The sequence below is a fragment of the Uranotaenia lowii genome, chromosome 1 (assembly GCF_029784155.1).
Source record: "Uranotaenia lowii strain MFRU-FL chromosome 1, ASM2978415v1, whole genome shotgun sequence".
Classification (NCBI taxonomy): Eukaryota; Metazoa; Arthropoda; class Insecta; order Diptera; family Culicidae; genus Uranotaenia; species Uranotaenia lowii.
Window position 1 is genome coordinate 181,123,889 of NC_073691.1, and position 22,064 is coordinate 181,145,952.

Genomic DNA, 22,064 nt, shown 5'->3' on the forward strand with positions numbered 1-22,064 from the left:
TCAAGTCCCATCGGTGAGTCGAGGTATCTTTTTCGAAAAATTCATGATATTTACGGCTTATTTTCTTTCTTTCTCTAATTCTTTCCATCACCCTTGAAAATGTGATAATTTTCAGGTACGAAGATGTACTAAGACGAACTCAGAACAATAGATTTGAGAAAAAATCAAACATTTTAAATAGAAACTGAACAAGAATTCAAAACTCAAAAAAAAACACAGAATCTGGAAGTTATTTGCACTATTTCAAGATTTAAAATAACAAGTTTCAACAATCTAAGAACATGACTTTTCGAAACGTTGGAATCTCCTAGAATTCAATAACATTACAATTAAAAATCTAGCTGCTTCTTCAAATATGTTTTCGACATTTACAGCCTATGGCTGTTGTAATCCTATTTTGTAATCGATTATTTTTACTATGATTTTTTTTAAATTTCATTTAAAATGAAAAAAATGCAACTGTTGTATAAAAATCGAAAACATGTAAGAATCAATTTGACAACCATATTGTCAGGTTAGGATTTCTCAAAACCTCATACGAAAAGTCTTCTTTAGGTTTTACAGAAGAGTAGTCTCATAAAAATCAAAACCAAACGTTTTATTAGGATTTATTTCCAAACCACACACATACACAGCTTCATCCTTAGTTTTGCTAAGCTTTATCTTGCACTTATTTCACAAATAATTTTCCAGATCTTCGAACTAACATTTGAAAACTTAGGCTAAAAATTTAAGTGTAAAAAATGGCTCACCAAAAAAAATGTTTGTTGGAAGCTCTTGCATGTTGTTTATGACCTCTTCCATACATCTTATGTGGCATGATAGTGGTGTTTTATATGTAGTAGTTAGTAAAAAAAAAACCAAAAACTTGCGATGTTAAATTTTATTACCATGGAGCTGCGCTTAACTTTTTTATATTTCGATGGATATAAAAGCTCCGTACGAAACCAAATCTTCGAAACTGAAATAAAGCGACCATTATTTTTTTTTTTAATTTTGCTGGCAATCAATCTTTTTGCTTACGTTTTTACTGTACCATAGATTTTGCACAAACCAATTTTAACCAATACTAACGAAATACGCAATCGATAACCGTAGCGTACATCACTAATTGATATTTTTTGTCTTTTCACATTGTTTTTGTACTGTACGAACGCGTGCAAATATCGAAAAACGCCGGATTTCCTATGGCCAATTCAATTGGGAACTTTGACCGAATTCGGAACATTAAAATATATTTGCGCGTGTGTGTGTGCGCGCGCGGCGACTCAACCGGATCTCTGTGACGTCATCGGCAATCGGCTGCCCCAAATTTATGCAATGAAAAAAATGTTGAAACACTCGGATTGACCGCACACACGCATGTTTGGCAAATTCATCACCATCATTCCAAAAAATAAACAAAATTTAAATATTACAAAACAAAATCCAGGCGACATTACCAGGGATCGGGAGGATATCAACTGTGAGTGTCCAACGAAATGTAACTTTCTATTGCTCTCTTTCTATCTCTAATGCCAGTCAAAAATCACCATTCTTTATCTACATCACCTACCTAATAAAAAAAAGTTCAAATCTTTTTTTTTTTTAAACAAACTTGATTTGCAAATCTGTCCGGAAAATTTGTTTAGCTTCGTTTCAATCCAGTCGATGTTCAAATTTCGATTTCTTTCCACCTTGGTTGTTTCAAATACTTGCTCTCTCTACTTTCTCTCTTGTTCTCAATTTTTTCCACAAAATGAGTCTCTTCAACATCCAACACACAAACTACTCAGAACTCAGGCACACTTCCCAATACAACACTGAATACACAAAATTACCATCAATTATTTTGTTTCTTTGAAATTTCAATTTTCTTGAATGTTGAACTTTGTAATAAGCTTCGAAGTTCGCACATCATTGCGAAAGCCACAATCTAGAATTGCTTCGATCAAGGAGAACGAGAAAAAACTGTACAAAGTCCTATTAAGCGAACCATAGACTACACCACATCTGTACAAAATGCAATACAAACATGTTTCGCGCGAACACAGTAACAGTAAAAGCAACATCAAAAAACCACCCCCAACCAGGCTGGGGCCGCGTAAATGACCTGAAGTTTGTTAAAACAGCACCATACACCATGCCATAGAGGGTGGTTTGTACAAAACATTTCGATCCCGACCGATTCTACTCAAACCGTTTGCGCGCTCATTCAAACAGTGCCATACACGATGCAAATCGTATTCACAGCGACTGAATGTCATCGAATTTCATCGCATTTGTGCAAATGTTGTGTAGTCTATGGTCTGCTTTAGCATTTCGTTTCTGTTCTGTTCTGTTCTCCTAGATGGGAGTATCTGATGTGCTCCATTGTGTCATATTTTATCGATCTCAACGTATTCTCAAAACATTATCTCGAACTGCACTCTTCATATGAAAAGCAACTAATTTATTTTTCAATTTTTTACAATTTCTATTTTGAATCAAACCCCATGACCCTCCCAATAAAAGTGATCAACCGCAACCGACGAGGTACGACAATGGGCTCCAATCAGATGCTTAACGCTACCAAACAAGTTAACAAAGTTAAACCTAATGTAAATAGACAGTCATCGGATAATCAAGTATCACCTACGACGTACAATCGGTAAGTAACTTGATGAAAAAAAAATATGATGTTTGTTCAGGAAAATATTGTCTTCAAAAATTAACAGGAGACCATGCTTGACACATCCGGTCAGGGAGAGCTCCAGCAAAGAAAGTGTTTTTTTTAAATGAGCGTGTAGTTTTTTTTTGTCAAAGAACTGATTATGCGTTGCATTAAAGTGACGCCGAAGAAGCGAATCTAATATCTAAAAATTTTAAAATTTCTAGTAAATAGTTCCAAGACCGCAAATTTTGTACAAAACTAGTACTTGTTTGCTTTTACGCCTCTTCGGCTATTATGAAGCTATTTCATTTTGAAAATTTTGCAAATGTCAACATCACACTGTCAACCATTTTTACTCAAAATATAATCATTTTTACCCATGCGGTAAAAAGTTTTTGAGCTGATTTTGACATTCCTCACGCACACTTGATTACGTATACGGAGGATGACGAGAAAAATAACCACCAAAATATCAGTACAATAACGGGCAGCAAGCAGAAGAGTTGTCATTGCCAAAATCCAAAAGCGCTGATGGATTAGTCACCAATTCTCCCAGCAGAAAATAGGACGCGAAAGCGTTTATAATCTTTAATGTTAACGATATACCAAAATCAATTTACCTCCGCTTCTCACCTCTTTACTTTAACATGGGAAAAACAAATCGCAAAAAATGGACACTCAACTAGTATTTTAAACTAGGATCATGTTCGCCAAGGCAAGAGAATTCCCAGTTTGAATTTGAGTCTGATAAAATAAGTTTGCGATCAAAATATTGTTGACACATCCCAGCTACAGTGTCGGACAATAGAATAGGACCACAGCTCAATCCAAAACAGAAAGTGACAAAACTTTGAGAAAAAAATTTCCATTTAAGTGCATCAAACCATTTACAAATTGTAAATTCCATTCTTCGAAGAAATTAAATCATCTGTAGTTAAAACAATTGTCCTTTATTTAAAAATACGTTTTTAGCATACTTACTGACTAAAATAACGCGACATAAAATAGGACCGCTTTAGAATTCATGGTAAAAAAAATTAAAAAAAAAAAAGAAATTCATACCGTGATCGATTTGCAGGGTTAGTACTTGGTGGTATAACCCTTATTACGCATCACTTCTCGCACCCGGTTCGGCATCGACTCCACCAGCTTTTGGCACGTTCTCACCGGGATAGCGTACCACACCGCCTGGATTCTCTCCCTCAGCTGCTGCTTGTTTTTTGATTTTTCGGTGTACACCTTACGTTTAACTATTTCCCATACACTCAGAAAAATCCTATTAAGTATGCCATAAGATTCTCTTATGAAGTGGCGCCATGCGAAAAAGTAATGAAATTCATAAGATTGTCTTATGATGGAATGAACTCAATGGATGAACATCGGTTTCAATAAGGCTTTGTTGTTTTTCATAAGATATTCTTATGAGAAAAGAATGTTTCGCATCCAATGAAAATAATTGAAGATTGTTTTTCAAATCATTTTATTTTTGATTAATTTGTTTGAAATAACATAATGGCGACAACCAGCAGCCCGTCAACACCCAATTTTATTGACGCCTCGGCCATTTGCCTTCGCGCTTCATGCTAGTAGACAATCTGAAATGTGAGTAAAAAATAAAATGTTTTCATTGATCTTACAAGTATTCTCAACCTTCATTAGTATTAAATTTAAACGAAAACTTTCCTTTAGAATATCAGAATAACATTGATATTGAAGCGTAACTTTACAATTGGTTAGTGCTTCTGACGACGATGAAATAGATGACTGATGAAATGAATGAGTTCATTATTTTTTCACAATGCCGTTTCTTCTTTTTTTCAAAAGAATATCGTATGAAATTTAAAAGAATTTCATAAGACTCTTATGAAAAACTATTTTACACTCTAAAAAGCTGTTCATAAAATGCATCTTATGAAAATTATAATAAGAATTTGCCTGAGTGTAGGTTCTCTATGGGATTGAGATCAGGGGACTGTGCTTGTCACTCCATAACGTCTACCTTATTATCCTGGAACCACTTTTTAACCGTTTTAGCGGTATGTTTGGGGTCGTTGTCCTGCTGGAACTGCCATTTTAGGGGCATCTCCCACTTGGCGTGTGGCAGCATTACTTCCCGAAGTATCTGGGCGTAGAGATGCTGGTCCATAATCCGGTCGATCCAGTACAAGGGACCCACCCCGTATCAAGAAAACCACCCCCACACCATGATGCTACCTCCTCCATGTTTGAATGTTTTATTTGAATACTGAGGCATATACGCACAGCCAAGTGGGCGATGGACCCAACTCTTTCCGTCCGAGCCGATGAGGTTCACTTTGGTCTCATCCGACCACAGCACATTTCTCCATAGTTTCTCCTTTTCCGGACCGACCCAATCGAAGTGGTCCTTCGCATACTTCAGCCGCGCCTTCAAGTGCTTCGGCGTCAGCATCGGCACCTTCCGGGGACTTTTCCCTCCTAGTCCCTTCTCCGTCAACCGTCGCTGAACCGTTCGGGAACTCACAGATAAGTTCAGCTCGTCTCTGATCTGCTTGGACGCTTTGAAAGGGTCTTTTTGCGAGGCCCGCTTGATTGCCGAATCGTCCTTCGGCGTCGTTTTGCGGGGGCTGCCGGTCAGTTCCCGTTTGCCGGTGCTGTGAAGCGCGTAGAAAACGAAAGTTTTGGAACTTCCTAAGTAGTCGGAAATCTCGCGTTGGCTTTTGCCAGCCTTGTGCAGATTCCGGATGATCGCTCACTGGACCTTCGTGCAGTGCTGTGCCCGACCCATCGCTTTTTTGCTGAAAACAGAGTAGAAGGAAGGAAATCTTTATTTTTTTGTTTGTTTTCATGATTTACATGATCAATTTTATGGGAAATACTTACCAGGACAGGAAAATGGACAGACAACACCGAAAACAACACCTTTTTTCAAATCTAGAGCGCTGAAAATGCTTGAACAGCCGAATCGATGAGCTGGTCTTATTTTATGACGCGACTTTTTTCACCCTCTGACAGCTTTCTGGTCGAGTAGAACAAACGGGTTGCTTTGATTACAACAAACGTGCAGTATACAAAGTTGGCATACTACAATAAGTGCTTGCCGCTAGGTGTCGCATATGATTATATTTGAATTAGCAGTTTAAAGGTGATTTGAATATTTTGCATTAGAGCGGTCCTATTCTATTGTCCGACACTGTAAGTGAGCTTATTTTTCTAGGAACCACACTAAATTAGTTAAAACCTGTTTATATTTCAAAAGACGTCCCTGTACAAAATGGGTTTTGAAGAAGCCTTTTAAATCTGCTCACCTTCCACTTGTTGCCGGCTACTGTTAGCAGGAAACAGCCGATCGTATTCAAGACTTACAGTACCGTTCGTAATTGTATAGAAATTGGAAGCTAGCGCTCCGTCATTTCGACTTTGAACTTCCATAACTTTTTTCGCTGATGATTTTTTTAATCTAATTTTCTGCGTAAGATAGATCAACTGTCACACTATTATATCAAAAAATTTGAACTTTCTAAAGATTATGTGGCCAGATACAGAAAATTGTACGGAAATCGGACTTTTACGATTAAAACTATATAATAAAGTTACCATGTCTGAAATTTTTGAAAAGTTCTATCGATGAGATCAAAAGTTACGCGATGTAGGTACAATATTTTAGGCATGAACCTTAAAATGCGATTTCCATACAATTTTGGACGAATGTTTACATAGGAGAAACATATTTTATGTTCAACAACCAGTAAATCTGTTTCAATCAAAAACCTTGAACAATTTAGTGAGATTCTGAATTCAAAACACAAATGGATCATTTATTCATTTTTTTTCTTTTCTTCATTGCTTCTGTCAGACATTATTTGACTGATTTGTCGATGGAAAAGATATTGTTTACATGAATCGTCCAAAATTCTGAAATATTGAACATCGTGTAGCTGTTGATCCCATCGATAGAACTTTTCAAAAACTTCAGACATGGTAACTTTATATTACAACAATCACTTTGCAAAATTTTGATAGAAAACGTTGCGTAGTTTCTGAGATTTTGCAGTTTTAATGGGAAAAGTTAAAAAAGTCCAATTTCCTTAGAATTACTGTATCTCTGGCCACACAATCTTTAGAAAGCTCAATTTTTTTGATATAATAATGTGATAGTTGATCTATCTTACGCAGAAAATTTGATCAAAAAATATCATCAGGGTAATAAGTTATAGAAGTTCAAAATCAAAGCGAGAGTGCGCGTGCTTCCAATTTCTATACAATTATGAACGGTACTGTACATGATTCCACACGATGCTAAAACAATTACTTCGTTTTTTTGTTTTGAAATTTTGCTCAATTTTTGTGTTATAGTGCCATCTAAGGATTGTGAATTGATCCAACACAATATTGTTGCCAAATTAAGGTAGATGGCACCACGTTACCTAAAGGAATACGATGTATTAGAGAAATATATTTAGGGCTACCAAAAACTTTTAAATTGATGGACTTCAGAGTGGGTAGGACTCAAGTTCAAATTTTACTCTTGTTAAAGACAAACATAGCTCAACTACAGTTCCATTCCACATTTTTGTACAACATTCGAACCGATTCACTCAGTACTTTATCCATTACTCCTACTCGTTGCAGGCCCGTGGAAACAGAGCCGAGTCCATACGCGGGCTATCAGCTAGCATACGAAGTGAAAAAGCTCATGTACGAATCATTCCGTTTGTTTACTTCTTACAAGCTGCAACGCACCCTCTGTGGAACTAAAGCTCCCCTTTTTCCCTGATTGTTCCGTTGCCAGTTTTGTCAACACTAGAACCCCCTTTTTGTAGCATTTCTCACTTGGTTTGATTCCTACTGGTAGCATTTTGGTTTTGTTCTATGAAACTAGTTTGCCGTCATTATTTACAAACACCCACAGCACACTTGCCTTGATAGTAGAACATTTGGTTGAACCCATCTCAAAACCTACCTTCTGCTTTTTGTTTAGTTGGCGTCAGAGTGTTTGAAAACTCTCGAGCGCGTACCACACTTCCTTATAGTTTCTTTTCCGTACGTACGTTGATAGTTGGTTTGTTTGGTCTTCAGTTTTTGAACACACCAACACCACGCGAGTTTAGTTTGATGAACAGCATGTTTTGTACTACTAGTCCTGTCTTACTGATTCAGCGTTATGTTCACAATCGGGTTAACTCAAGATTTTCTGAATGGAATGGAATTGCAGGCCTACGAGTCGAGGCGGTGGATCGGGTGCACAGAATCAGAACGGCGTAACCCTTCAAGCCGGAATTGCCGACGATCAGTCCAAGGATTTCGATTTCGAGAAGACGGAGATGAAATACGATTCGACCGGAATGTTCCACTGGAGTCCTGCCAAGAGCTTAGAGGAGTGTATACTGGTAGGTTCTAATGATACCATTTGCGATGCTTGAACAAAATATGGCAAATTTATTCGTATTTCGCAGGACCGAAACCAAGCGGCCATGACTGTACTGAATGGGCACGTCGTTGTTTGCCTGTTCGCCGATCCGGACTCGCCACTGATAGGATTAAGAAACCTCGTGATGCCACTACGTGCTTCAAACTTTCATTACCACGAGCTGAAACACGTCGTGATCGTGGGTTCGGTTGACTACATCCGGCGCGAGTGGAAGATGCTGCAGAATCTGCCGAAAATATCCGTACTGAATGTAAGCTGTCAATGACCCTTCGTTTTCAAAGACCCTTATCTTCATTCTTTCCATTCAACATTTTAGGGATCTCCACTGAGTAGAGCAGATCTTCGGGCGGTCAACGTGAACCTTTGTGATATGTGTTGTATTCTATCGGCAAAAGTTCCTAGCAACGACGATCCGACGTTAGCCGATAAGGAAGCCATCTTAGCCTCCCTCAACATCAAAGCGATGACGTTTGACGACACGATAGGGGTGCTGAGTCAACGTGGTTCCGAACAGGATAATCTAACGCCCGTTGGTAGTCCAATTGTGCTGCAACGACGGGGTTCGGTCTATGGTTCCAACGTGCCAATGATCACCGGTATGATGTCTGACACCAACACTTTGTTACAATTCTCAACCTATCTTTTTCCCTTCCACGTAAAACAGAGTTAGTTAACGATAGCAACGTACAGTTCTTGGACCAGGACGACGACGACGATCCGGACACTGAACTGTACCTCACGCAGCCGTTCGCCTGTGGTACAGCGTTCGCCGTGAGCGTGCTCGATTCCCTGATGTCGACGGTAAGTTTCCTTTTCAGGGATGATTTTCGTACTTATCTTAATCTAATTTTTTTTCATTCCCTTCCTGCAGACATACTTCAATCAAAACGCCTTAACACTGATCCGTTCGCTGATTACGGGTGGTGCAACGCCGGAACTGGAACTGATCCTGGCCGAAGGTGCTGGCCTGCGCGGAGGCTACAGCACACCGGAAAGCTTGAGCAATAGAGATAGGTAAGCTGAACTCTTCAAACTGATGCCTTCGATATTTCTGTTCGAATTTCCGATTACTGATTCTTGTAGACTGTTCCGGTATATTAACTACTTATTTTTTACATCAATCTATAGCCATATTTTGGGATGTTGACGTAACCCCTCTGGCTAGCTTTGTGCTCAGGAATTATACACACACTAAGGTACATCCTTGACTAAACTAAACTAAGCAGTAAGAAAACTTACTGGTCACAAATGGATCCCCCCAGTGTCCTCAGTTCTTGTTGCATTGTAAATTGTCTCGAAGACATCAAGTGTCTATCTTTCACCGTTTAGCCGGGATTAATTTTGATCGCTTTGTTTGGCACATGCAAAGAGACGTAGGCAAATATGATGGGCTCAGACACTCTAAGATGATCAAACTGAATGATTTTTCAACGTTTGATGCTGTCAAACGACAAGCTTGTAGCCAGAAGGTGGTTTATTTGCGCAAACTCAAGCTTTGGAATAATTTTGGACAGTCAACAGTGTTCTTCTTTGCAAATATGTTCTTCTTTGAAGCAGTAGCCTTACGCGGTCTCACCAGGGCAGTCGACGCAGTGCATATCGAAGATTTTTTTTTCCTGAATTCGTTCGATATGAATAGACTGGCAGGGTGCCCAAACTGGTGCCGCATATTTCAAGACACTTCGCACTAAAGAGCAGAACACTGTTTTGAGAGCGTATGGGTCCTCAAAGCTCAAAGTATTTCGTCGCAGGAATCTAAACATAGCGAAGGCTTAAGCTGGTTACTTCTAGATCCTTGATGGTGACAACTCTTTGAAGCAGAGTACCACCAAAAGAGTATTCGAATACACTTGCACTATCGGCGTTTACTTCAATCCCATGTTTTCCACACCATGCGAGTAGTCTATTGATGTCTTTTTGAAGCGCAGCACAGTCCACTCTCGAGTCAATGATCCTGTAGATTTTCAAATCATCTGCGAACAGTAGTTTTGGCGAAGTTGGTAGGACGTTTATGAAAACCATAAAGATAAGCGGTCCTAAGTGACTCCCCTGTGGAACCCCAAACGGCATACCGAAACCATTAGAATTAATTCCACGAATATTTATAAAGCCTTGACGATGTAACAGGCAGGAATGCAACCTTTTGGTTGTCCATTCTGGGAATCCTTAGCGCTTAAGTTTCTCCATCACGACCATACGAGGCACTTTTTTGAAGGCTTTGGCAAAGTCGACTTATAATCAGTCCACCTGCATTTTCATCAGTTAGAGCATGCAATTCACTGGCATAGCACTTCAAGTTGGTCAACGTCGATCTTTTCCGGATAAACCCGTGCTGGACCTCGGCAAGTAACAGTGTAGCTGCTGAAAAAAGCCTTTCGTACATCAAAACTTCAAGCACTTCTGAAAAACAGCAGAGGATTGAAGTTGGATGGTAGTTCTCCACACGATGAGCATTTCCAGACTTATGAATTGAAGAAATTTAACCAATTTTCCAACGGCTAGGAAAAACTCCTTCTGTGATGGATCGGTTGAAAATTAGACAAAGCGGTGTTGCAAGAGAAACAGCTATCTCTAAACCAATGACGATGGAATTCCGTCTATACCTGGACCTTTCGATGGATCGAGCGAACTGAGAACATTTAGCACCTCCTGATCGGTGAATAGAGGTTGCGGTAGCCTGACGTCATAGTTTGGCAGATTTCCAAAATAAGTATCAGCACAATGAGCAGTTGATGCTGCTGAAAAATTCAGCGAACAAATCAGCTGATTCTCTGGTACTGTTCGAGGTGCATCCATGAAACGGTACAGAAAATGGAACCCAATTTTTAAGGCGGCGGCTGTTCATGAACGTCCAAAAGCTAGATGCATCTGGCTTAACGTTGCGTTCGATGTTCGATATTAGACTGGCCCAAATTTGTATGGAATGATTTTTACAACATTGTTTTCAACGCGGCACCCCCTAGATTGGTGCATTTAGGTGAAAAAATGACTTTCTGAAAGTTTCAGGTCATTTGACAGAAGCACAAGCTGGCGCAAAGGACTTGAAATTTGTATGGAGATTTTCAGCAAAATGTATGAAAAATCGGCATACCTTCACTCTTTGTATTCTAAAATATGCTTCCAGTATGCTAGAAAGCTCAGAATTGTAGTTCAAATAATGACAAACAAGTTTGTAGAAGATTGTGACGCGATACGAGTTGACTGTGATGAGTTATTTGCAATTGAACGTGTGATTTTTTTCGCATTTCATCGATATATCGTGAACGGTATATTGGTGGATTATTAGTTATAACTTGATCGCGTTGTCACACATAAGATAACAGATAGAAAGTTTGTGTCCTCGGCATAGTTGCAACTTTTTGTTATAGAATCAGCTACAACTTTGCCGAGGACACAAATTTTATATATTTTGTTCTCATTGTGTGACGATGCGATCAAAATAGTGCGATTATTAGCCCATACACCGTTCACGTTATATCGATGAAATGCGACAATCACACATTCAATTGCAAATAACTCATCAGAATCAACTCGTATCGCGTCACAATCTTCTACAAACTTGTTTGTCATTGTATGAACTACAATTCCTGAAATTCTGAGCTTTCTAGCATACTGGAAACATATTTTAGAACACAAAGAGTGAATGTATGGCGATTTTTCATACATTTTTCCGAAAATCTTCATACAAATTTTAAGTCCTTTGCGCCAGCTCGTGCTTCTGCCAAATGACCTGAAACTTTCAGAAAGTCATTTTTACACCTAGAAGCACCAACCCAGGGGGTGCCACGTGGAATATAAGGATTTTTTTTGTTATGGGCCAGTCTATTCGATATGTATCGTTTAAAGGCAGTATTTCGCAGGGCCGAGTACTCGACTTCTAAACGAGATAAGATCGATTTGTTTTGATCAGATTTCTCTTTGAAGTAACGTTTCCGCGCTTTGCGAGCTGAATTACGGCTTCTTCGTAGCTCAGAGTTCCACCAAGGGAGCTTAAACGGCTTATGTCGGTTCGGTTGTCGGCTGTGAACGACGTTTGTGAAATTTGGCTGCTAATTTTAACTCCTGGGAAAAAATGTTCAGGAGTTTGATACTTTGGATTTCCATCAAAAATTGCTGTATAATGTCCAGTGATGGTAAATTTCGCCCGTCACGCTTGACCCGACTAGTTTTGTTTCATCAAACGACTGGCACTGTTCTCAATTGACGGAGCCTCACTATTCGCATGACGGATAAAGCACGACAACAATCAACATTTCTTCATCATCGACTGGCGAAGCTCCTACACATGGTCAAAATTTCTCCTGAGAGTGACTGGCAAATCTCTTCACACTTCGATCGGCTGCTGACGGCAGGTACAACTAATTGAACGACTTGCTGGCAGAGATCAACAATAGCAATAAAAAACTGAAAACGAGCTTGCTGGCAGGAGCAACAATAATAATAAATGCTTTTCTTGTTCCTCTTCGGTCGTCTTCGGCTTGCTGACAGCAGCAACAATAATAATAAATGTGTTTCTTTTTCGTCATCGGTCGTTTGAATGCGATTGCTTGACTAGGTTATTATTTTAGCTTCAAATGACTGGGGAATGAATGACTGGCAAACGAAGTGACTGGTCGTTAAGGAACAGTCAATTGAGTTTGACGGACCAAGAGGCTTCACAGTCACAGCTTCACGCCTCATGACGATGACTTTTGCCAAGCCTGATAATGTCTAGTTACCTACAGCTGAAGCCGATGCCAGAGCTTATTAAAAATGACGAAGAACCTTGTGATGAGAGCATCGAGCGTCTTCACATAACGACCGATAAATCGTAAAAAAAAAGTTAAAGGGAAAGTACATGTCCAGGAACGTTGACTTTAGCGATGTACTCGGATAGAAATTTCGTATGGCGTACGAAGTCGACAGTGGGGAATGGAATTTTAACGGAGTAGGAGAAGAATGTTCTGGTGAGATCAACCCATTTTTTTGTTTTTATTTATGATTTTAACTGTACATTTTCAACATTATCACTTTATAACCTAACTCTACATAATCATAAGAAGCGTTTGGCAGGGAAATTCATGCTTCATCTTTCCCTTGTTCCTGTATCTTTTGCGTTTTCATCACATGGTTGGACTGGCCGTAGTAGTATCTGCAATGCATGTTCTATGTATCCATACTACAGGGTCCACATATAAATTGATCAAAACAACAACTTTTTATTTCAAATTCATTCAATTTCTCTTGAAAACAAATTTCTTTTTCAAAATTCACTGGTTAAGTTCCACTTGTTCGCTCTTTAGTTTAACCACTCAGGACCTCCACACCTTCATGTTTCTTAAGCCTAGTCCACACTAGGAGACGGTTCGTCTAGAGACGGTCTCAGCGTCTCCCATTTTCTTCGGAAGACACTGAGACCGTCTCAGGTTTCCAACAACAACAACAACAGACAACAAACTTCGTCTCATAACAAATATCGCAGTTCATGTTGCCTAGTGTACACTAGGCTTTAGAGCAGACTTCGGCCTCCAACATACTACAAACAGCGAAGTTCATAGAGTTCAGGTCTGGCGAACTCGCCAGCCACTCGGAGCTCGAAATGAACCCTGGAAAACCATCACCGATGCTGGTTTCTTCCGCCGGGTGGCCGTCAGCAAGTCGGCATATGGCTTCGTGATTTGTCTGGCAACTAAACTCTGTCGTTCTGCTTATTCACGAACTGCTGTACGGTGAAGAGTTTCTCTTCGGTAAACACGATATTCTTCAACTTTCCTTCCGCGGCCCGCTTCAGCGGCGACTTCGCTCTTTTAACCCGTTCTTGTTTCTGCTTCACCGTAAGGTCTTGAACCTTTTGGATCTTGTAGGGCTTGGTCTGAAGTTTATCTTTCAGGATCCGACTTCGATCTGATATGTTGAGATCCTCTGCCAATTTAGTGGCACCACGACGAGGATTTCTCAAGGCGCTTCTTGGCGATCTTCGCCATGGCAGGGGTCACCACAGTAGGTCGGCGCCCCCCACCACACCGTGTTTTGGCACTTCCAGTCTCCAGCTATCTTTTAACTGTACGGTATACAAAACTTCTGCACACACTTATATCGGACAGCTCACGAACTATATTCTTCTGCCGTTTGCCAGCTAGGAACAAGGCAACCACAGCGCTACGTTTCTGTTCGAGATCCATTTTTCCGGATAACACCTGATTACAAAAGTAACACTTACATCCAATGATAGATAAGACTTAAAGTAAACAAAGCGACGAGGGGTCATTCAAAACTCTTTCATGTGCAACGATATAATTACTGTTGAAGTAATGTAGCAGTTCAATTGCCGGACCCTGTATGTTGAAAAGAAAAATGGGGAACGCAAGTTTTTCATTTTCCAGGATGCATACAAGTTTTGACCATGAAGAAGAAAATGAAGATGATGATGAAGAAGAAGAATTGGTTCAGGATAGACAAGTAAACCAAGCTTTAACATATATGTTACACTGGAACAGTCAATAATTACCAGCAAATCAGAACTATTTGACTGACAAGACTATTTTTTAACGAATTCTGATTTTGTTCAAGGTGTCGAGTAGGTCAAATTTCCCTGTACGATGGTCCGTTGGCCCAGTTCGGTGAAGCCGGCAAGTACGGGGACCTGTTCGTGGCTGCCCTCAAGTCCTACGGCATGCTCTGCATAGGACTGTACCGGTTTCGGGACACCAGTTCAAGTTGTGACGCCAGCAGTAAACGTTACGTCATCACCAACCCGCCGGACGACTTTTCATTACTGCCAACAGATCAGGTAGGTTCCGTTTGTCATGTTTCGCTCGTATCGATATCTCTCTTATGGTTTTTCACTTGTGTCTCCCACAGGTATTCGTACTGATGCAGTTTGATCCGGGTCTGGAATACAAACCGGCCACGGTGCGAGGTCCGGCAGGAGGACGTAACCAGAACAGCCAGCAGACCGGGGTCGGAGGGGGCGGATCCAATAAAGACGACAACTCCTGACTATTGCTGTGTAGCGCCTTAACCGATGGTCCCTACTCTTACATATGAACAAAAGAAACCGATTTTATGTACCAGATCACGCAATATATCAAGCATATGTTTCGTAAGTTTCTCAAACTATTTTCCAAGAATCGATAGATTTCAAACGAACAAAGGTAATCGAAAAATAGAAAAAGAACCGAATACTTGAGTTAGATAGTTTTAATTTCTTATATTACAGAATGTTTCTTTAGGTTAAACTAGTAAAAAAGGTTTATTCGAACCAAACAGTTCAGTTTAAAGTCGTGTATAATGCGGGATCTAGTACATAAAAGGTAATGCGGCTGAAAGCTGATACGATGCAATCTACCGGTCGGTATGACGCAATCGTTCGGATTGAAGACGCCGGGAAACTTACATCGTATGCAACTTTTTGCTGTCAAGTTGAACCGAATTGAAGCGGAACCCTACACCTTAACCCATCGATTCGTTTCAACGAACGAAAAAAAACATAAGTTCATATGTAAGGAGAAACATTTGCTTCCCACACCATTCCGTTCGGAGATATATACAATACAATATATAAAATTTCAAAAAATAATAAAATAGATCAGCGAAGCGATTAGCTTGTAGGTTATCCTAAAACCGATAAATCGAAATTGAGATTGTGCGGGATTTGTTCTTTTGTTACTGTTTTGTAAATTTTTGTTCCCGTTTTAACTCCGTTGAAGATTTCGTTTCTCGCAGGATGTGTATGTGAAAGTTGTCGTCAAATACGTGTAGGTGCAGCCGATGTTGAACGATAACCAAAGATCGAAAAGTTTTGTTGCATAAAAGAAATTGTTGTTTTATTTTAACAGTCCTCAACACACCTACTAACACACTGCTACACCCTGGACCTGTCTGTGATTCGATTTTCTATTTCCGAGGGCAGTTCAAAATAACCTAAGGATACAAAATTAGTGAAATTAAAATTCTATAAATGCAGTTTTGTAGTTAATGGATGAACAAAAAAGTTGTCAAATAAAGTGGGTCAAAACTTTTTGACCCGGGAGAGTTGCTATAGGGATGCTGGGGTGCGCATCACGAAAAACGTACAGTTGTTTAACTTTCTCTTAACTTAGTATTTGAAAAACTAGCAAACTTTATGATCATCAAGATCTTGGCAAGGGCTCTTAAAAAAGTATAAATCGGTTCAGCCATTCATGAGATGCACAGGCGTAAAGCTCCGTCGTCACGTCACACTTTTCCAAAAACCAGTACTAAATATGACCTCTTTTAAGTGAGTTGAATAGCTATTACTTCTAAATTCTGCGGAATTCTTGCTTTAACACCATCTAAATTATACGATTTTGGGAACATTAAAGAATACTGTATCCTAAATTGTATATGTGGTGAAAGTGTATTAATTTTTGGCGGAGTTTTACAAAAATAAACAGCTTCAGTTTGGACGAAAATCCTAATTTCAACATGATTTTTCTACATGTTATTGATTTTTTCTCCTAAAAATGTCTGAATAAAATTTGCGTACAATTTCATTTGCAAAAAGTCTTTAGAACATAGATTGGCGCTAACATGTAAGATAGACGAGCAATTTGGCTTTTGCGAAAAAGTTTTGACGCTCGATTTTTTCTTTTCAAAAACTTTCAAACGGTATGCTACAAAATGGCGAATAAACGATGAAGAGTAATTTGAGTAAATTGAAAAAAACGGCACCAACCGAGAATCGTACTCGGACCCTCCGAGTCTTCTCTCCGGCACCTTACCACAAGGCCACCTCGTCAATTGGATTGTACCACGCTAAATTTCTACAGTCAAGAGTTTCTGTTTTTTAGCATTTCGAGGTAAGAAAAGGAGAGACCAGTTTTAATGTCAATTGAAGCCACCAGGGAACTGAGATAAAGAGAAATGATCCGTCAATGATCACACCACAAGTTGTGCAGTCAATGATTGAAATTGTGGTAAATTGTGGCAATTTGTGCAGGAAAATGAGTAAACTTGAATTTAAAATAGTGCTCAGAGAGAGAGAAAATGTGCGAATTGTTGCAAATTGTAAAGCAGTTGTGGAATGTTGATCATTACCATTCCAAATGCATAGAATTTTCTCTCTTTAGCAAACCCCTGGAAGCCACGCACGCACATTCATCGTAAATCACTTTACTTCAATGATAGATTAAATCGGTAAAAACTAATCAACGAATTTCCTACAACTTGGCAACTTATTTACGAACTAACTTATCATTCGCCCGATTCAATTTGTTTTTGTACAAAGCGTGTCGTAAAAGCATAATGTAAAATCAATCAGTAGAAACATTTTTACGATGGTGATTGAGATATCCTCATAAACGATTTTAATTACCACAATCTATTTCCGATACTGGTTGTTCAAACTCTTTTCGTAACTTTTGGCATTGGCAAACAATCAATTCAACTGACATCACTGCTGATGCCTAGCGAGGTATTGTTTGAAAAGTAGTCATGCTAGGCACCAGCAGTGATGTCAGTTGAATTGATTATTTTTCAATGCCAAAAGACATATCCCTATTCAACAGCTAATAACTTTTTTGTTTAGCGGAAAATTTTCCTCAAAGAATTAATAAATTGGCATAAAAACATTAGCAGGTTCGGTTGCATAGAAGAAACAAAAATTATGTTGATTTTTCAGAGCAAAATATTCCATTTTTCCATACAAACCTAAACAATGTTCAAATTTATTTACTTACTAAAAGATTCTGCAAAAAATCATGGATGAATTTTGAATCAAAATGAATATTTTAAGACCTCAGGGTTTGAGAAATTCAAAAATGATCGCAAATCGACTCATTCTATTGAACATCTATAATTTCTGTGAAAATGACCGAAAATGTTCGTTCATTTCTCTAATGAACTCTTATTGAAATGAGATACATTTCATCGTCATATTTAGCTCTGCCAAGTTATTACCTTCATCTTTCACATACACAACTACGCGCATATAGTAGCTATCAGTTAAGCCGACTTCAAATTTAAGTTCAACGACGCTTGTACATTTTATTGTCTGGGGTGTGTCCACCGTTGGTTAGTTGAGTAAATTTTACCGGAATTCAAACAACATAAACCATCAATCCGAACGGAAGCAGATGATTGTGGGAAGCAGCAGTTTCTACACGCCACGTGCTACAGGCCTCCAAAGCCGATTATCGCTAATTACGAAGCCATGTGCACGCTGGAACAACCAGGGAATCCAAGGAAGGATGCTACACTCTAAACCATGAAGAAAAAAAAAACAGAAAGCCAGAGGAAACCTCTGAATAAATAACTCTGTTGGGAAATTGAAAAGAAAACCCACAACCCACACAAAGAACGATTAACACAAAAGAAAAATACAACATGCAAAAAATGACAAAACTAGCCTGAAACCATACAGTTTAAAAAGTAAACATTATTGCCGCTTATATGAGTGTTTACCGTTTTACGTGTAAACATCAGATAGATAAGAATTACGCAGAATTAGTACCGTGCATTTTTATAGAAAATTTCGCAAAAAACCCATAAAAATATGTTGTAAATTACGAAGCAAAGCAAAACATCAGCAGAATACATTTTCTAATAGCATCGATGTGTCCAGCAAAAGAGTATAGGAGCTGTCAAATGTTTATTTTTTTCATATTTGGATTGTTTTAATCTCAAAGAAAACGAATCTAAAATTAAAAATACCATTTCGAAATCACACCTTCCTCAGCTGAGATTCGGAGCACCATTTCTTGTTATGATTTTCGTCTTAAAAATATGCAACTTGTTAATATGAAAAGTAAACTAAAAAAAATATAAATCGTGCAAACGAAATTCGAGCTTTTACATCCACAATCGCGATTATTTGCCGCGGACGAAACTTTATTCCAAAATAGCGACAACTCACACTATAGAATAGTAGAAAAAATGGAAGAACAGAAAAGTATCGAAAATTCCACACAAAAAAATGGTAAAATTTCGGACGCTTGGATGAGTGTGCCGGAATTAACGAAGGCTTGTGTATATACAAAAGTAAAAAAGATATTGATCCTAGTTTAGTGAGCCAGAATGAAAATAAGCGACCCCGCCAGCAGATGAACGGATGGAAACGCAGCACGATAAAAGCAGCAAATATTCCTTCATATTACGACGCTAACTCATATTGTTAAACGTGTAAAGATATAAACAAAAGATTATAAAGTCAAACCATAACTAGCGAACGACGGAAGTTCTTTGAGCTGATAATTCATTGACGTTGGGCCCCATTCAAGTATGCATTTTATGTATTCAACGAGAAAGTTTTTCTTTATGATTTGGTTTGCAGCACAGTACTCATCTAAGGAAAGTATTCAGCACTATAATGTATTGTTTAAACAATCAATTAAACCCTAGAACAGAAAATTTGGTTCGAACAAGCTTACACACTTACATTTTCTCGACTATCACGAACTTCGCAATTCATAACGCAGTTAATGAGTGTGTGCGAATGAAAAATTTGAAGTTCATGAATCATAACTGCTATCATTTCCTAAATTTCTTCTGAATTAAAGCAATCGAGAGATCTCCTTTAATTCAACCACGGTATACGAAAAGTTCAGATACCGGTTTTTCGATAGCTGCTTATTTTCTTCTTAAGTGAGCGTTTTCGATTAACAGCCACTGAAGAAGATAGTAAGTTGCTATCGAAAAGCCGGTATCCGAACTTTTCTTATACCGTGGTTGAATTAAAAGGAAGCTATCGATTGCTTTGATTCAGTAGAATTAATCAACCAAGTAGGCTCACAACATATATTAGAGCTATGTTTCTTATTCTTTAAGCCGGATTTTTCTGTTCTTGAATTTGATCCGTAAACGTAAATTGAATTTTACGATTTTTCCAAGCGTTTGATGATTTCGAAAAGCTTTTCATAACCAAGAAACCTTTCCTATGTACGTTCGATATGGTTACCCCAAAGAACTTCCGATAATCCGATAATGCAATACTTAATTCCAGCAATGGTAAAAACGTCTAAATGTCGTCGTAGTGTAGGATTTTTTCGTGCGCATAGTAAGTTAATTTTTTACACGTTTTTACTTCAATCCTTGAGTAAAGAAAAACAAGTTTATACAAGCAAGTGTGAAGTAAATGAAAATCTAAAGACTATATGATAACAGAGACGAGATAGTTAAATTATTTGAATATAACAAATCTTGACATGCAAATTGCAATTCATACTCGAAATGATGCTGCTACAATAGAGCGATCACATTTTATTTCAAATATTTTGTTCCGTTTTCCCTTTACATAAAAATCAAAATATAACAAAAAAAATGAAGCAAACATGGTCTAGGCTTTTTATATAAAGATTTTCGTATAAAATCAACCAGAAAATGCTAACAAAAAAATAATTTACGCTAAACATCAATGTACATACGAATGTTAAAATTATTCCAAAAAATCTAATAGGCAAAACAAGCAAAACTTACCCTCTAGATAAATCGTGACTAACAACAAATACTACATAAACAAACACGCCATTCGCTAGAAAGAAAAAGAAAAAAAGGAGAAGGTAACAACAACAATCATCGGTTCATTGCAAATAGCAAGAAGTAAAAATAAAAACCACCCATTCATGTGTAAAGCAAAAGCAAGCAAACAATGAAAACGAAATAAAAAAAAACATAAAAAATGCCTCAAATGTGTTGCGTTAAGTTTCTCGATTTAGGTAGCAGTGAATAATGTATTGTTTTAGTCCAATCAATGAAATATTTAACAAAACAAACAACAGCAACAAATCAGCGCAAAAATCACAAGATACATTTCGTAAACCTACTACCCATGCTCCTTACTTCCCTGTAGTCCGAAATTTGGAAAGTGCAAAAAATAACAGCGCGCTTTGACATAGAAAAAGAAAACAACTATTAAACATAATATAATATCTACAAAAATCATAGGTTGTAACATGCTGGAACATTTAGACTTAGAGAAAAAAGCCGAACCTTGCCAATATCTGTTGAACATTGATTTTTTTCTGTTTTGCCCGTTGAAACCTGCACTTCTGCAACTTTAGCAACTCTACATGAATGGTTACCATACAAAAATATGGATCAGTTTACGCCATGTAACTTGTGATACGAGACCGTTGAAAGAGAAAAATATGCTAAATCAAGTACGTAAAATATAACATCTAGAAAAAAAGAGCAAGATGCAAAGCTTAACGCAGTGAGTGAAAGAAAGAGAGAGAAAGAGAAGAAGCAAGAGGGAAAAGAAGCACGTGCAAAAACATAGGAACAATATGGACGCAGAGATGTGTTTTATTTGTCGTATAACCGTACAATTGTTATTTGGTTTGTGACGCTAGAAGAATATAGTCACTTAACTTCAAACAAAATTCATTAAGTTGCACCTTGACTCACGTTCCATAATGTTAAGCATAACATAACATCAAACCGAGATGCTGAGATTCCGAATAGAACACAAACATCTACAGAAACGAGAAAATAAAACGTAAATTGCGCAATCACACGGAACGGAGCCAGAATTTTGGATTTTTTAAAGATAGAAATTTATACCAACTACCTATGTAAGAACGAAAGCCATCGGTGTTTTCATTTCGGTCAATATAGTATTCGTTCTCTATTGGTGTATGATTTTTTTTTGTATTCTCAAGAAAGTAAACAAACTGTGCAGACAGGCCGACGAGGAGAAATGTTGTTAATGTTAATATTATTGTTAATTATAAATTGAAATAAAAAAAATCGAATCAGTATAAATAGATGGTACAGAATATAGTTTCTCTTGATGACAATTCGGGCCCTTATTCTGCACCGCGCGTCGGGTGACAATAGTTGAACAAAGAAACTCTCAGAACCACGTTTTGACCTTGGACGCCAACAGCAAGGATTTATATGGCTGTTGGAACATAAGCACACACATGATCGCAATAAAACTTGATGTTTCCTCGAAGAGTCCATTTTTTTATTTTTCTCTTTTAAATATTCATTATCCAACTCTGCTCTACTTTGCTATCGATTAACTTTTATTACTAGATTAAGATTATTGTTCTTCGATCATATTTTATGACGCAAGAGATT

The 22,064-nt window shown here is 38.1% G+C and overlaps 1 protein-coding gene across 1 annotated transcript in view; it reads left to right on the top strand.

The window, feature by feature from the left end:
- The window catches only part of LOC129739076 (calcium-activated potassium channel slowpoke), a 191,324-nt gene extending 169,577 nt beyond the window's left edge, over positions 1 to 21,747 (top strand). The window contains exons 18-27 of the mRNA XM_055730463.1: positions 1,433 to 1,465; positions 2,494 to 2,629; positions 7,244 to 7,309; positions 7,827 to 8,001; positions 8,068 to 8,292; positions 8,359 to 8,638; positions 8,707 to 8,843; positions 8,914 to 9,056; positions 14,592 to 14,811; positions 14,883 to 21,747. Of these exons, the coding sequence (XP_055586438.1) occupies positions 1,433 to 1,465; positions 2,494 to 2,629; positions 7,244 to 7,309; positions 7,827 to 8,001; positions 8,068 to 8,292; positions 8,359 to 8,638; positions 8,707 to 8,843; positions 8,914 to 9,056; positions 14,592 to 14,811; positions 14,883 to 15,020 (1,553 nt within the window). The 3' untranslated portion in view covers positions 15,021 to 21,747. The remainder of the gene's footprint in view (positions 1 to 1,432; positions 1,466 to 2,493; positions 2,630 to 7,243; positions 7,310 to 7,826; positions 8,002 to 8,067; positions 8,293 to 8,358; positions 8,639 to 8,706; positions 8,844 to 8,913; positions 9,057 to 14,591; positions 14,812 to 14,882) is intronic.
- The last annotated feature ends 317 nt before the right edge of the window (positions 21,748 to 22,064 follow it).